Source organism: Littorina saxatilis, linkage group LG8, assembly GCF_037325665.1.
Source record: "Littorina saxatilis isolate snail1 linkage group LG8, US_GU_Lsax_2.0, whole genome shotgun sequence".
NCBI lineage: Eukaryota > Metazoa > Mollusca > Gastropoda > Littorinimorpha > Littorinidae > Littorina > Littorina saxatilis.
This window is the reverse complement of record NC_090252.1, coordinates 10,463,252-10,480,137: the sequence shown is the minus strand read 5'-3', so window position 1 is coordinate 10,480,137 and position 16,886 is coordinate 10,463,252. Positions and strand designations below refer to the sequence as shown.

Genomic DNA, 16,886 nt, shown 5'->3' with positions numbered 1-16,886 from the left:
TCTTCGACGAGCTTGTGGTTGTGCGTTGCAGGACATCAGCAGCAGGTAAGCTTACATTTGCTGCTGACACCAAGCAATCATAATGACCAGAATCTCCATGTACAGTGTACAAAACAACGATGGGGGTGACGTTGGCAAATGTATTTCAGCTTCAAGAATGCTATTGATTAGTTCTTGTTCTATCTCTGGTGTTAACGTAGGAGGTCTTCCTGTGAACTTTACTTCTTCTTTTGCAAATGTGTTTGTTTCCTTCTGAATGACTTTAAAAGTTGTGACAGTAACACCATATTGTCTTGATGCGCAACGCAAACCCATATCTCCGTTTTTCACTGCCGACAAAGCGCAGCCCATTTCTTCTGGTAACCACCGCCGTTCGGGTCTCATAATACTGTCAAACAAATCAATCAATCATTCAATAAAACTTATAGAAAGGAAAAACACAACAAAACTGAAAAGAGAATTGAATACGTGAATAAAACAGCAGTGTTCTGTTTATTGTTTGATGAGGGTAAGATGGAACAGAATGCGGCAAAGCTGGAACACTGTTCCATGTTTGCCTCTCTTATGTGTTCCATCATTGCCGCATGGCACCTGCATGGATTTCGCGTTTTTCTGTTGGATACACGTGACGTTTCAAATCTTTTTTTCCGTTCAAGTTATTGCAAATCTATGAAGGTTTATCACAGCAATCAACATTTTACGTGAACGTATGTAGATAAAGAGTAATAATACGAATTGTAGACGGTAGAAATAAGAAGAAGGAAGAAAAGTTAAAAAACCTACCATTTTTTGTTTGTTTTGCCGCGGTAGTCATTTGTTTTGCTGGAATAATATCAAGGAATGTCACTGGACACTTCTGCAAAACAATTGTTCATGAATTGTTCCCCGTTGATCGCATATTCAGGTGTTCCAAGTTGGCCGACTGTTCCGGGATTGGCGACTTTCCCTTAATGCCCTTATGCTACACGCCTTCTGATTGGTACACTGCGGAACAAACTATTATACTATCCCAGGGGGCGACGAATACAAACGCTACTTTACAAGGTCGTTCGTTTTTCTCCAGAAAAACTGTCACAGACTATTCTGAAGAAAATGTTAATCGCAATAATGCTGCAGAAAACCAAGTAAACATTATGCTTCAGAAAAACTGTTTTACTGCAGTAAAAAAAACGTTGCTTCGGCGAAAGATGACATTATGCAGAAATGCTGCAGAAAAGACAGTTTTTCTCCAGCATTTCGGTTTTTCTCCAGAATAACTGAATAATGTCATAATCCGCCAAGAGCCAGTACAAAATGCTGCAGAAAAAATGTAAACAGGTTTTTTGCAGTAAAACAACAGCACCGTTTTACTGCAGCATTCTTGATTTCAATTTTACTGCAGTAAAATGTTTTGCTGCAGAAAAAAACGCTGCTTCGGCGAAAGATGACATTATGCAGAAATGCTGCAGAAAAGAACGGTTTTTCTCCAGCATTTGTCTTTTCTGCAGAATAACTGAATAAAGTCATAATCCGCTAAGGGTAGATTGTTTAACATGGTGTCAGAATTCATATGAGCGTTTAATTACTTGTGTGGCCATGCAATGAGGTAATTCAGGCTTTTTTGCAGGCCGGTTCCAAATAGCCATATTGACGAAAGGGAGGTTAAAACAACCATTCTTATAAGCAAGACAAAGCAGCCTGAGCCAAACGGCACATGGAGACTCTGGAGCAAACCTTTCAAAACGTTCAAAGCCTGTGTTTGCTAAATAGTTGAAAGGATGTCAGGCTCGACAAGACAAAGTTTAATGGACAAAGAAAGTTTGCAACATTCACATTACACTTGTTGCTGAATAGAGTACGATTCTTTTGAATAAAATACAGGTTTGTTACGTACGTGCGCAGAGGTCCCCTTCGAAGCCGTCCTCACAACCTGCTACACAGTGTCCGTTGTCATGACGACAGCCGCCATTGCATTTCCCACACTTTTGTAAACATTCTTCGCCGTACTTGCCCTGTTCACAAGCTGACACACAATGCACAGGTGAGACAGTATGTGTCAGGCACAGCAGAAAGCAGGAAAAATCACACACTGTCAAACAACTCGACCAATTAAACAACCCAAGCAGGGACAGACAGACAGACACTACAAAAACAATACTATAAGGGTTGTATTGCATCAGTGTGGAGGTTTTTACCCGAGGAGATCGTACACAATTCGTCTTTTTACAAGATGATCGCCCAAAAGATTTGTCAAAACATTATCTGCCAAAACATTCTGTTTTACACTACCCGTCATAAAAAAGTACACAGATACATTTAGATGTAGATCTTTGCAATACAATGAGCCACTACAAATTAACAGGGTTTTTACCCGCATAGCCCACAAAAATTATCCCAAAACAGGCTTTTTACTGCTTCTGACGAGGCTGACACCAGTCCTCTTCAAAATGGCAAAACAACACTGCTAGGCACAACAGCTGAACCAAATAAATTTATATGGGTAGAAAATGAGTTGGTCGTCCATTTGAGATCAAAAACGGGATCACTCTTGCTTATTGTGATTTTTTGTGTATTTTAGTGTCTGCAAGTTTGCTTTTGTGAATTTGATTTTTGGGGGTGGCCTAGGTCTCCGGTCCATTGCATGAACACTAATTTATGAAAAATGAAACTCTTTATTTCATACGGTAGCGAAATGAAGTACCTTTCTGGCAAAGATCTACAGCAAAATGTATCTGTGTACTTTTTTATGACGGGTAGTGTAGTTAAAAACAAGTCGCGTAAGGCGAAAATACAATATTTAGTCAAGTAGCTGTCGAACTCACAGAATGAAACTGAACGCAATGCAACGCAGCAAGACCGTATACTCGTGGTCCACCGCTCACGGCATAGGCAGTGAAATTGAGAAGAAGAGCGGGGTAGTGGTTACGATATGCTGCATAGCACGCTTTTCTGTACCTCTGTTCGTTTTAACTTTCTGAGCGTGTTTTTAATCCAAACATATCATATCTATATATTTTTGGAATCAGGAACCGACGAGGAATAAGATGAAAGTGTTTTTAAATTGATTTCGAAAAAAAAATTTTGATAATAATTTTTATATATTTAATTTTCAGAGCTTGTTTTTAATCCGAATATAACATATTTATATGTTTTTGGAATCAGCAAATGATGGAGAATAAGATAAACGTAAATTTGGATCGTTTTGTAAATTTTTATTTTTTTTACAATTTTCAGATTTTTAATGACCAAAGTCATTAATTAATTTTTAAGCCACCAAGCTGAAATGCAATACCGAACCCCGGGCTTCGTCGAAGAGTACTTGACCAAAATTTCAACCAATTTGGTTGAAAAATGAGGGCGTGACAGTGCCGCCTCAACTTTCACGAAAAGCCGGATATGACGTCATCAAAGACATTTATCAAAAAAATGAAAAAAACGTATGGGGATATCATACCCAGGAACTCTCATGTCAAATTTCATAAAGATCGGTCCAGTAGTTTGGTCTGAATTGCTCTACACACACGCACGCACGCACGCACACACACACACACACATACACACACACATACACCACGACCCTCGTTTCGATTCCCCCTCGATGTTAAAATATTTAGTCAAAACTTGACTAAATATAAAAAGGCTTTATTGCAGTTTCCTTCGCTTGCTTATGAGCTGAGCAAAACTGAGAAACGCATGGTTATACTTACTCTCATTGCAGAAACCAGATTCCCCCAGACGGTATCCTGCTACACATCCGATGACACATCTGCCAGTGTCTTTTTCACAGGAGCCGTCACCACCACACTTCGTGCTGCAGTTCAGCTCACAGCTGGTTCCGTACCAATTCCCGGTGCAAACTGAAAGCATGATGAGTCATTTCAGTGAGTGCTGCATACATATATTCATCCAGTTACAAAATTGTCAACTGTGACCATCTTTTTGTTCTCAGAAAAAGCACAGATGCTAACGCATACACATACTCGCATTTGAGAATCAGGCTAACTTGTTCTCCCGTACAACATATACCAGTGCTTATAACAGGGCTCCCCACCGACGCTCTACCCAGAGGGTCACGGGACCCACAATTATAATTGCAGAATGTAGAGGGTCCAAAAACAGGGAGGACTTTTGGCAGTTCTGTGAGACCTTCACAAAAGAGCTGTTTGTCATATCGGATTGGTTTACTCGGTAAACTTGCGTTCGCAGAGATCCGGTAGGAGATTTTCTTATCTTTGAAACACAACCAAGTGTACGTTCTTGTCTATTGTGTGTGAAAACTAGCTCAAATCAGTACCGACAGTAGGCCTACGCATGATAACGTAAATGGAGTGGGTCCCGGGACCCGCTTTCTTTCTTTATTTGGTGTTTAACGTCGTTTTCAACCATTCAAGGTTATATCGCGACGGGGAAAGGGGGGAGATGGGATAGGGGAAAGGGGGGAGATGGGATAGAGCCACTTGTTAATTGTTTCTTGTTCACAAAAGCACCAATCAAAAAATTGCTCCAGGGGCTTGCAACGTAGTACAATATATGACCTTACTGGGAGAATGCAAGTTTCCAGTACAAAGGACTTAACATTTCGTACATACTGCTTGACTAAAATCTTTACAAACATTGACTATATTCTATACAAGAAACACTTAACAAGGGTAAAAGGAGAAACAGAATCCGTTAGTCGCCTCTTACGACATGCTGGGGAGCATCGGGCAAATTCTTTCTCGTCCCAACCAATATGGGACTCCCCCTAACCCGCGGGGGGTCCGGGACCCGCTGTTTGCAAGTTTAGAGCGTCACGGGACACCCTTCAAGAATTTCTAGATTGTGTTTTCGGCTTCTTTTGCATAAAGAACGCAGAAATTGTTGGTAGCATTTTTGACTCACCTGATAAATAAGTGATAGGGTGGAGTGGAAGGGGGAAAATAGGCCAGGAAGCACAAATGAGACGCCAAGACAGAGGTTGCGATAACGTGACTTTTACTTAACGTACACCAGAAGCAAACACCAGAAAGTAGACACCAGAAAGCAGTGTCTGATGACACATGAAAAGAAAAGAAAACATAATATAAGTACATGGCATAACAAGTAAAACGCACCATTCATACCAATGCATCCTAACCATACATACATTCCACAATAAACCTAAACAATACAGCCAAAATCCTGCAGACACAGCATTCTCTGAAAGAGAATCCACAGTGAGTTAAACAACTCCACAACAGCTAATGTCAAGGGAAGTAACCAACATCTTCCCTTAGGCCTAAGCCTTGCATTGGAAAATGCTCTACATAAATTAACCAACTGCATGAACCGCAACTGCAAAATAATTGTTATTATTAAGTATGTTCATCGCCATGAAGACACATCTTCATCGAGTTGAATAATAACGACAAGAATAAGAAAGATAACTCAGGCATGGGGTAAGCGCAAGCTCCCATGCTTCAAAATGAAGCGTTAGACAACAGTCTAATACTTTACCGGGAAGCGTGACTAAATCATAAAGCCTTAGATCAAAAGTCTGTTTTGCATCTATGCGACTGCACAAAATGTTAGGTTGTTTTAGTCGCAAAGTTCTTCTGTAGGCAGGCGCCTTTAAAGTGCAACATGAGAATTAATAGTCAAAATTGTGCAGCCTGTAGACAATATCTTCCTATTGTCTGAAATCTTAACTCATGATACGAGCTCATTACCCAAACTATATGTGTCAACCATAATTCCCGTTCATCAATTGTAGGGGTTTCTGCGCCTAAATCGTAAATAGGTAGCTTTACGGGCCAATGGCACTGAGGGCTTAACTTTGGGCTTTTAACCGACTACTACTCAGACTTTACTGATCTCCAGAAATAATATGTGATAAAATGGGGGAAAATGGCAACGATACACATGGGTTACGATACACTCGCGAGTTTTATGTGCTAGACATTATTTAGCCCAGTGGAATGCTCGTACAAAATGTGTATATGTGTTTTCCCCAAACAAAGCCCATTGAACTGGCGGAAAAATGAGAACGAGTCTGCCTTACTTGATTCTCTTACGAGTCTTTAATTCACAAGACTCTAAAACAACTTTAGAATAACTGGTCATCAAATATTAGAAGTTATTAACGCTCAATTTCAGCGCCAAATCATAAAAGTAATTTGAAACTGATCTAGAAAGCACATCTCTCTGATAGATCAAAATGGCGTCAAAATGTACATATATGCAAACATCATAGCATCAAAATGAAACATAAGAATAGAGCATAAGGAAAGAATACAGCATAAGGAATGAATAAAGCATTTAGTTACTTACAGATTCTCCTCAGTGAGCACACGTAAAAGGAACAGTAAACACAAGAGCACAGGTTTCGGAATTCTGTTACAACCACAAGTCGACCGACACATATGAGCAGCACACAGCTCAGTACCACAAATCGCGTTGTCTCTTCTAGTCTAACTGGTCAGTCTTTTAAAGGCTGGCCACTTCCGATAGCCAATAGGGAGGATACCCGGTGTCAGACAACGGGGGGCGTCGTCTTAAGATTGCCTGCCCAATGGAAGGGATCGGTACCGAGGCAGAAATCGTTACAGAGGTGTCACACACCGGAAATATTACGCACACCGGATAAGGCTCATTAGATTACAACCAGTTACAAAGAAGGGGGAGAGGGGTAAGAGACTAAAACCTCCAAGCCACCCTGTCAAAAGAAATGACACCCACTTGACAAAACGCCGTCCAACGATACCCAGACAGTCTGGCGGCACATTACATAACGACCACCTAAATCTGAGATAAGAGGTTAGAAAGGAATCCGGTCAAGAGTCTACCCTACGATAGTAAACACACAATAATCCTAGCGGGAGACACAACTTGGGTCAGGGGAAGATAATAGACAGGGGAGGCAACTGGGTCGGGCAGGAGATAATTACACAAAAAGACTGGTACGCCACTTGGCTACAAATAAGCGAGTCTTTTAACTGACAATGTTAGGCCGTCCATATAATCTGAAGTTCACGGGTGGGGTGGGATTTCAACAGTTGCTGTTAAGTGACTTAGGCAAGACAGATTCTGGCGGCTGATGGCCTTCCTGTTTGGCGAAGGGACGGATAAGGGTGAACAATTAGCCAGAGGATGAAACAGGGGAAGACGGAGAAGATGTGACAGAGACACTGTGGACATTTACCTTTACACAACGGTGGCTTGAACTGAAGCTGACAGGAGGCACACGTCCCATTGACAGGGTTGCACGGTTTATTTTCACTGCAGTGACCACACTGCTCTGAGCAGTTTTCACCATGACGACCATTCTGACAAGCTGTAAAGGACATAATTATTTCAAGCAAGGTGAAACAAAACAAAGCCAAAATTGTTTTCTTGCAAAATCAACTGTGTTTATTGTCCAGTATAATTATAAGAAAGATAAATAACGAACCTATTGCGAACCTATTGCTACAAACTAATGTTGCATGCTTCCATATTTTCTCCGAAGCGAGAGCCTGTTTGGGTGTTCCTTATAAAATTGTGTGTACCGGCGAAACTTAAAAATGGAGATAACTCTTGGATATCAAAGAGGAAGCGTCTAAAATGATGTCCGTATAGTTATAACAAGCCTGTTTTCCGCAACAATGTGTATGAACACAAGAATATCTTTTTGTGCACGTGGAGGATTGGCTCAATATCGCAATTTGCTGAATATAGAGTTCCTTCCCTTTGATATGAATTCGATGTCTTGCTATATTCTATTTCGTTATTTGTCAACTTTAATGATACACCTAAAAAAACCAGAAACACCAATATTTGACTTATACTTGAATTAAAATCTCATGAATACATGTACAACATTATCACTTTTGTTTTATTTACTTCTTCAAAGTTTGACTTACTTTTTTTACATAGTGGATCTGACGGGTCAAATCCTGCCGCACATCCGCGAGGACATGTTCCGTTGATGTGATGACAGGCATCACCATGGTTACAGTGACCACAGGTAGAGCTACAGTTGTTGCCGTATTTGCCGGCGTCACACTCTGAAAACAAAGTGACTCAGCGATGGGTCATGCAGCAGCTGTGTCAATAATATGAATATTTGCATACGATCAGTTGTGTCTCTTTAATTTTCTGTCTGTGCGTCCGGTATTATGTCAGTATGTCTGCCCATCTATCTGAATGACTATCTATCGGTTGTGCTGATTGTAAACTAACTCACGATCCTCCAAGGTTGTCTAAGTCCCTTTTGAAAAACAAAATCTAAATTAAATCTTACCCTGTTTACAGGTGTCTCCCTGCCAGCCAGGCTGACATCCGTGAGGACAGTGACCTGAAACCGCGCTGCACGGGTCGCTGCCTTTACAGTTCTCGCACTTCTCAACACACTCAGCGCCGTACAAACCATCTCGGCAACCTTTGAAACACAAGTGTATACAACATGCATTGCCAATCTGTTAATGACACGTCGTTATTGCCACAACTGCAAAACGTCAACATATCGCTCAAAATAACATTGACAGCATTGTTCTGTATGTTTACAAGCATCTTTACTCTGTTCAGGATTCCTTCATGTACTGAATTGAATGACCACTTTTACAGCCAAACAAGTGAATGCAATTATATCACACAATTGCATAAAGTTAAAAATAGACAAGATAATAGATAAAAGAAAGAAAACGTTATCGTTTCTCTTCCAGCATTCATTTTTGTCTCAAATATTTAGTCGTACGAAGACTTGAGAAAATAATGTGAGTGCTTTTATACAACACCACTTTGCAATATCAATATATCAGGGTAATTTAAATCAGCCTTCATCTGATTGCAGATACGAGTTATCTATCCCCTGTCACAGCCTCTGTCACTGGGACACTCGATAGCGTCGTGTCAGCACCGTCTTTACATGCTGTGACACTGTCAGGATCTACGTCGACACAACCTGTACACACGCTTTGCAAACACTAGGTTGTGCTCTAAATATGGATGCTGATATTCATGGCGATGCTGTATAAACTTGTTTCGTTTTTCCGCGTGTGGATGAGTGTACGTGCGAGCGTGTTTTCAAGTTGTTGTGCGTTTGTGATCACCCCACGCCAATGCTGTACAAAGGAAGCAAACTGTTAGAGAGAGAGAGAGACAGAGACAGAGACAGAGACAGAGACAGAGACAGAGACAGAGACAGAGACAGAGACAGAGACAGAGACAGAGAGATCAGGACCGGAATGCATAACCCCTCCATAGGAGCCTAAACTGATGACGTCACTGCAATATAGTCTGTGGATTCCATAAAGTCTCTTATTTCTAATGCATGGACCGCGCATAGAGCCTTATGCCATCCATAAAGTTATAGCGGGGCCCCTCCTTCCAATAAGAGTTATGGAACCGGCTATTGGAGCGTTTAAAATGGCGGCTGCTTTCATGCCGATTCAGGATGAGAAGAAATTTGAGAAGCAACCGGATCTTTCTTGACCGCCTACATCCACTGAATCGTTACGACGACGTGGAACTGTACAGAAAATTCCGCTTTCGCCGACAGGACATTCTTGCAATCACGGATGAACTGTAAGAGCAACTCGAACTGCCGAACCGAAAGGGTGCATTGCCGCCGGTTCTGCGGGTTATCTTGACTTTGGGTCAGTTTTTACGCGTGCGGATCTTTTCAAGATGTGTGTGGCGAACTGATCGCGGTACATAATAATAATGATAATAATAATAATAATAATAATAATAATAATAATAATAATAATAATAATAATAATAATAATAATAATAATAATAATAATACGAGAATTTATAACATCAAACACAGCATACAGAACCAGCAAGAGAGTGACTTATACCTTTATGGCGAGGGTACCGGAATGGATATAGTTTCCAAACCACGAAAGCCAAGTTTTATCAGGAGACGGGCTTTCCAAAGTGTCTGCGACAAATGGTCTAAAACTGACCCGCCGCGAAGCATCACAAAGCTTGACGCATGCGTAGAGACACAGGATGACGGGGAATCCCTTCCACTATCTACGTGTTAAAAATAGAGCCGCTCTTAGCTATGGCAGGCACTATTTGACCTCATGCATGCGGACCGCTGAGTTCTATAGTGCGTTTCATAGCTATGCGCTCCACAGCGCTATGAAATCCTAAAAGTATGGAGGGGCTATGCATTCAGGCCCTGAACTTTTACACAAAGAGTTCCACAGAGATGATCCTGAAAAAGCTAAGCTTGATTAATAAAGATCTATACGAGGAATTGGTGGGAATAAATTTTGAGACCCATACTTCTTCGTAACGTGTGTAAAAGAGAGAGAGAGAGAGAGAGAGAGAGAAAGAGAGAGAGAGAGAGAGAGAGAGAGAGAGAGAGAGAGAGAGAGAGAGAGAGAGAGATTTTAGGTCCAACATACCCCATACTTGCACCTCACAGATGTTGATCAGGTGTGCTCCCTCATACTCATTCACCTGTCCACGTTTCTGCAGCCTGACCACACGGCCAGTGAGGGGCGGTGTACAGGTCACGTCAATCTTCTCAGGCAGATCGTCCAAAGCGGTAGCGTTGACTGCCAACAGAGGGAAAGTGTAACACGTCTGGCTGTCCACCTCCACGTGGATTCCTGACATGCGTCGCTGCTTACCTTGCAGGCAAAACGAACACAATACATGCGCATGTGGTTACGAGGACTGTGATGCTATACAACGTCCCCCCTTTAAAAAAAAAAAAAACCCCACAAAAACCACAAGATTTTGTATTGATGTAAAACGTGTACAAAAATGTCAAGTTGACAGTTTTTGTTCCATGACATGCCAGCCGCTAAAGATGAACCCATGATGGCATGAACGAAGGTATGCGGTCTATAATGCATTAACCGATATAAAACTTATCACATGTAACTGTAGAATTAAGTAGATAGTATAATTATGCGTTTTTCTTTTTACATTAATCTACGTGAGAGAGCCCATCCATTTTATAACTAAACCAAACACTCACATGTTGGTAAATCATTGAAATGAGGTAATGTCAAACTAGTCTGGCAGGGACCTTATTTCCCACTGCTCATGATGACAAAGTCACTGAGACAAACGTCTTTCTGGAAACTTTTGCGCTTGCTGTTTCCTCCAAGAGAACTTTGAGAACTTACAAGTCGCGCTATACTTTATAACGTTAACGTTTTTGACGTCAAAGATGTTAAGAGGCTTAAGAAGAGATCGAGGCTCCATAAGACATGTCTTCAATTCCATTAAAGAATTTGAGGATGACAGTCGCTTTCTTATTTCAATGTTTGTTATTCTCCCAGGTGCCAGGAAACTGGTTCAGTATTGCACTCACTTACTCTATTACACATGTCGTACGCATTTAAAGCGCTTACTTCCCTGTGTGTATTATATCTCCATAATTATTAGAATTTAGCTAGTTAAACCTTGTTTTCTTTGTTATTTCTGGGCTTATCAGTCATTGATCGTTCAACAAAATTACATTAACAAACATCGTATCCCTTTTACCAGGGGACTCGAGCCTCAAGGACGAGAAAAGTGTCTTTGAATGTCTAGTCATGCACTTTAGTTTTAAAACTTACACGTTCACATAAGTTATTATGTGTTAAGTTAAATGAAGTACAATTATCTTGTACTCTCACCTTCGCTCCTGTAGATGGTGATGTTGGTGACGGTGTAGTTACGGCCCAGGTCCACCTGCCACCACGCGTCGATATAAGTATCACCATCAGCAGTATGGACACAGTTGGGGTAATCGTCCTTTAAAGTCTTGAACACAATGCCGGTTTTCCCGTTGACTGCCATACAGGCCGGGCCTGATGTCCCCTCCTCTGTGCTGGCGTAGTTGCTGCTCATGTCGGCTGATTTTCTATATGCTACATCCACTAATATTTGACACGAACAACAAAGAGAAGAAGAAGATTTTTTTTTTAAACGAAGACAACTTCTAAAGCATTTGTTTTTTTATAATATTACCTTTTTCGTATACCAACTAAAAACATTCATTTCCGTGTCATTTCATTCAAACGTTCTATGTCGTTAAAGACACCTTTTTGGCATACTTTTTGGATCAAACATTTCTTTTACATGGTCACGTGACCGCCGCTCAAATAAGGGTATTCCCTGTACGTAACGTACGGTACAGGTTACAAATCGACGAAAATTCAGAAAGGCGCTATTCGGCAATTGTTACATACGGGAATAAAATCAAAGAAATTGTCGATCAAGAACAGGTTTTTTCCCCCGCTGTCTTGCGCATTTCCTGCCGTTACGCCATTCCTAGTAAAGCAGGTAACGATCGCATGATCGGCTGAAAACAGTAGGTTATTGCTTGAATTTTGAGGGGAACCAAACAAAAAGTGCTATAGGGATTGGTTTCAAACTCTCTCAATCGCATGCCGGCATACGCGAAATACTTCATGTAAAGTGTTTGATGATTACAGGTATTTGTTCCGATTTTGTGTTATCTTCCGGAAGGAGTTATAAAACACGTCAAAGGATTCTGAAGTTACAAAGACATTGTATCGTGGGTACAGGCACATGATTCTTACAAGAACTACCAACCAACGTTTCATTGGAACATGATCAATCAGTGATGTAAATTTGTTGGTATTGAAAAAAATGTCGTCGATGTTTTAACTGGTACCTTATGTTTTTTCAGGTCGATTGGGGGGGGGGGGGGGGGGGGAGTTCCCTCCATTCACAGGTTAAAGAAATAAATGGATGTTAGCACTCTCAATATAGCGACGTGTGCAACAAGCTTAATTGAGAGTTATGCAGAACATGTTTTGCAACACGCATTGGAATGAACATGCCAACCTCATCCACAGATATTAGAATATAGAATATAGAATAAAATTCGCTTGTTCTTTTCAACGTTTGTAACTATCTCAGGTTCCAGGAGACTGGTACCACATAACTCTCAATAACTCTTCTTGTATGTGTCAGCGATATTTAAAGCGCTTCCGACCTTTTTATATTTAGTCAAGTTTTGACTAAATATTTTAACATCGAGGGGGAATCGAAACGAGGGTATGGTGTATGTGTGTGCGTGTGTGTGTGTGTGTGTGTGTGTGTGTGTGTGTGTGTGTGTGTGTGTGTGTGTGTGTGTGTGTGTCTGTCTGTGTGTGTGTGTGTAGAGCGATTCAGACTAAACTACTGGACCGATCTTTATGAAATTTGACATGATTGTTCCTGGGTATGATATCCCCATACGTTTTTTTCATTTTTTTGATAAATGTCTTTGATGACGTCATATCCGGCTTTTCGTGAAAGTTGAGGCGGCACTGTCACGCCCTCATTTTTCAACCAAATTGGTTGAAATTTTGGTCAAGTAATCTTCGACAAAGCCCGGACTTCGGTATTGCATTTCAGCTTGGTGGCTTAAAAATTATTTTATTACTTTGGTCATTAAAAATCTGAAAATTGTAAAAAAAATATTTTTTTTATAAAACGATCCAAATTTACGTTCATTTTATTCTCTATCCTTTGCTGATTCCAAAAACATATAAATATGTTATATTTGGATTAAAAACAAGCTCTAAAAATTAAATATATAAAAATTATTATCAAAATTAAATTTCCGAAATCAATTCAGAAACACTTTCATCTTATTCCTTGTCGGTTCCTGATTCCAAAAACATATAGATATGATATGTTTGGATTAAAAACACGCTCAGAAAGTTAAAACGAAGAGAGGTACAGAAAAGCGTGCTATCCTTCTGAGCGCAACTACTACCCCGCTCTTCTTGTCAATGTCACTGCCTTTGCCGTGAGCGGTGGACTGACGATGGTCTTTCTGCGTTGCGTTGCGTTCAGTTTCATTCTGTGAGTTCGACAGCTACTTGACTAAATATTGTATTTTCGCCTTACGCGACTTGTTTACATTTAGCCAAGTTTTGACTAAATGTTTTAACATTGACGGGGAATCGAGACGAAGGTGGTGGTGGTGGTGGTGGTGGTGGTGGTGGTGGTGGTGGTGTGTGTGTGTGTGTGTGTGTGTGTGTGTGTGTGTGTGTGTGTGTGTGTGTGTGTGGATGTGTGTGTGTGTGTGTGTGTGTGCGTGTAAAGCGATTAAGAGAACACTACTAGTCTGATCTTCATGAAATTTCACATGAGAGTTCCTGGGTATGATATCCACACACATTTTTTTCTCCTCATTTTTTTGATAAATGTCTTTGATGACGTCATTTCCGGCTTTTTGTGAAAGTTGAGGCAGCACTGTCACGCCCTCATTTTTTAATCAAATTGATTGACATTTTGGTCAAGAAATCTTCGACAAAGTCCGGACTTTGGGATTGAACTTCAGCTCGGCTGCGTAAAAAATAGTTAATTAGTTTGCTAATTAACGTTGTCATTAAAATCGAATTTTCACTCACAGATTTAAAAATGATTGCATCGTATTCCTCAATTTTTCCTAAATTCAAAAATATATACATATGACATATTTACTCTAAACATGTGCTCAGAATTACAAAAAAATGGTGAAGTAAGTACTGCGTTCGTACGCTACGCGGAGACGAGCGTGACCCATCTTCTTTGGGCGTGGTTAGTCGAGACTATCTTAATATCGTCTTGGCGATGACTGTTTATATTTAGTCAAGTTTTGACTAAATATTTTAACATCGAGGGGGAATCGAAACGAGGGTTGTGGTGTATGTGCGTGCGTGTGTGTGTGTGTGTGTGTGTGTGTGTGTAGAGCGATTCAGACTAAACTACTGGACCGATCTTTATGAAATTTGACATGAGAGTTCCTGGGTATGAAATCCCCGAACGTTTTTTTCATTTTTTTGATAAATGTCTTTGATGACGTCATATCCGGCTTTTCGTGAAAGTTGAGGCGGCACTGTCACGCCCTCATTTTTCAACCAAATTGGTTGAAACTTTGGTCAAGTAATCTTCGACGAAGCACGGACTTCGGTATTGCATTTCAGCTTGGTGGCTTAAAAATTAATTAATGACTTTGGTCATTAAAAATCTGAAAATTGTAAAAAAAAAATAAAAATTTATAAAACGATCCAAATTTACGTTTATCTTATTCTCCATCATTTGCTGATTCCAAAAACATATAAATATGTTATATTCGGATTAAAAACAAGCTCTGAAAATTAAATATATAAAAATTATTATCAAAATTAAATTGTCCAAATCAATTTAAAAACACTTTCATCTTATTCCTTGTCGGTTCCTGATTCCAAAAACATATAGATATGATATGTTTGGATTAAAAACACGCTCAGAAAGTTAAAACGAAGAGAGGTACAGAAAAGCGTGCTATCCTTCTTAGCGCAACTACTACCCCGCTCTTCTTGTCAATTCCACTGGCACTGCCTTTGCCACGAGCGGTGGAGTGACGATGCTACGAGTATACGGTCTTGCTGCGTTGCGTTGCGTTCAGTTTCATTCTGTGAGTTCGACAGCTACTTGACTAAATATTGCATTTTCGCCTTACGCGACTTGTTTGATGTTAAACTGTAACTTTGATGCCGACAGCTTGACTAAATGTTTTTTATATCGCTTCACGCGACTTGTTTACATTTAGTCAAGTTAAATGTTTTTGAGACGAGGGTCGTGGTGTATGCGTGTATGTATGTGTGGGTGTGTATGTGTAGAGCGATTCAGGGAAAACTACTGCACCGATTGTCATGAAACTTTACATGCTAGTTCCTGAGTAATTAATGAGTCTGGTCATTACAAATCTGAAAATTCTAATTACAATTAAAAGTTCAGAAATCGATTTGAAAATAATGTCATCGTATTCTTTATCATTTCCTGATTCCGACAACATATAAATATGTTTTGGTTGGATTAAAAACAAGCTCCGAAAGTTAAACAGACTAGAGAAAAGCACGCTTCACTGTTACACTTTACTCTGCTGCGGTATACTGGTTTGTCACTTCAAGCGATATGCGGGCAGACCATATCCTACTGCGCTACACTGGCTTGTCACTTTCCGCACGCTTCTTTCGAGAAAGTGGCAAGAACATATTCTTGACTCAATGACTCGGGGAAATGGAGTGCGTACATTTCTTTTTTTGAGTTCGGCGGGTTGGCTAAATGTAATAATTTCGCTTAACGCGACTTCTTTATTTTCAAGATCTTTAATATCACAGAGCTCTGCCTCATTTGGGTTTAACATCCATGTGTTCTTTAGTTTTTGTTTTCAGTCTTGCTTCATTGCGAACAGTGAGGTTTCGCATTTTTATATTTAGTCAAGTTTTGACTAAATATTTTAACATCGAGGGGGAATCGAAACGAGGGTCGTGGTGTATGTGCGTGTGTCTGTGTGTCTGTGTGTCTGTGTGTGTGTGTGTGTGTGTGTGTGTAGAGCGATTCAGACTAAACTACTGGACCGATCTTTATGAAATTTGACATGAGAGTTCCTGGGTATGAAATCCCCGAACGTTTTTTTCATTTTTTTGATAAATGTCTTTGATGACGTCATATCCGGCTTTTCGTGAAAATTGAGGCGGCACTGTCACGCCCTCATTTTTCAACCAAATTGGTTGAAATTTTGGTCAAGTAATCTTCGACGAAGCCCGGACTTCGGTATTGCATTTCAGCTTGGTGGCTTAAAAATTAATTAATGACTTTGGTCATTAAAAATCTGAAAATTGTAAAAAAAAATAAAAATTTATAAAACGATCCAAATTTACGTTTATCTTATTCTCCATCATTTGCTGATTCCAAAAACATATAAATATGTTATATTCGGATTAAAAACAAGCTCTGAAAATTAAATATATAAAAATTATTATCAATTTTTTTTTCGAAATCAATTTAAAAACACTTTCATCTTATTCCTTGTCGCTTCCTGATTCCAAAAATATATAGATATGATATGTTTGGATTAAAAACACGCTCAGAAAGTTAAAACGAAGAGAGGTACAGAAAAGCGTGCTATCCTTCTCAGCGCAACGAATACCCCGCTCTTCTTGTCAATTCCACGGGCACTGCCTTTGCCA

The 16,886-nt window shown here is 40.1% G+C and overlaps 2 protein-coding genes across 2 annotated transcripts in view; one reads left to right on the top strand and one right to left on the bottom strand.

Moving 5' to 3' along the window:
• The window catches only part of LOC138972755 (hexokinase type 2-like), a 289,080-nt gene that overhangs the window by 41,731 nt on the left and 230,463 nt on the right, over window positions 1-16,886 (top strand). The window lies entirely within an intron of this gene.
• Window positions 1,851-10,562, bottom strand: LOC138972161 (scavenger receptor class F member 1-like). The gene is made up of 6 exons (XM_070344918.1): window positions 10,338-10,562; window positions 8,219-8,356; window positions 7,839-7,982; window positions 7,139-7,270; window positions 3,687-3,836; window positions 1,851-2,002 (listed from the first exon to the last, which is right to left on the bottom strand). Exons 1-6 carry the CDS (start codon window positions 10,549-10,551, stop codon window positions 1,866-1,868), a joined length of 915 nt encoding a protein of 304 aa, XP_070201019.1. The 5' UTR covers window positions 10,552-10,562; the 3' UTR covers window positions 1,851-1,865.

Coding starts and splice junctions, on each gene's coding strand:
- LOC138972161 (XM_070344918.1), bottom strand. CDS start 10,551: ATGTCAGGAATCCACGTGGAGGTGGACAGCCAGACGTGTTACACTTTC. Junction 7,983..8,218: donor GGGAGACACCTGTAAACAGG/GTAAGATTTAAT, acceptor CTTTGTTTTCAG/AGTGTGACGCCGGCAAATAC. Junction 7,271..7,838: donor AGATCCACTATGTAAAAAAA/GTAAGTCAAACT, acceptor TGTCCTTTACAG/CTTGTCAGAATGGTCGTCAT.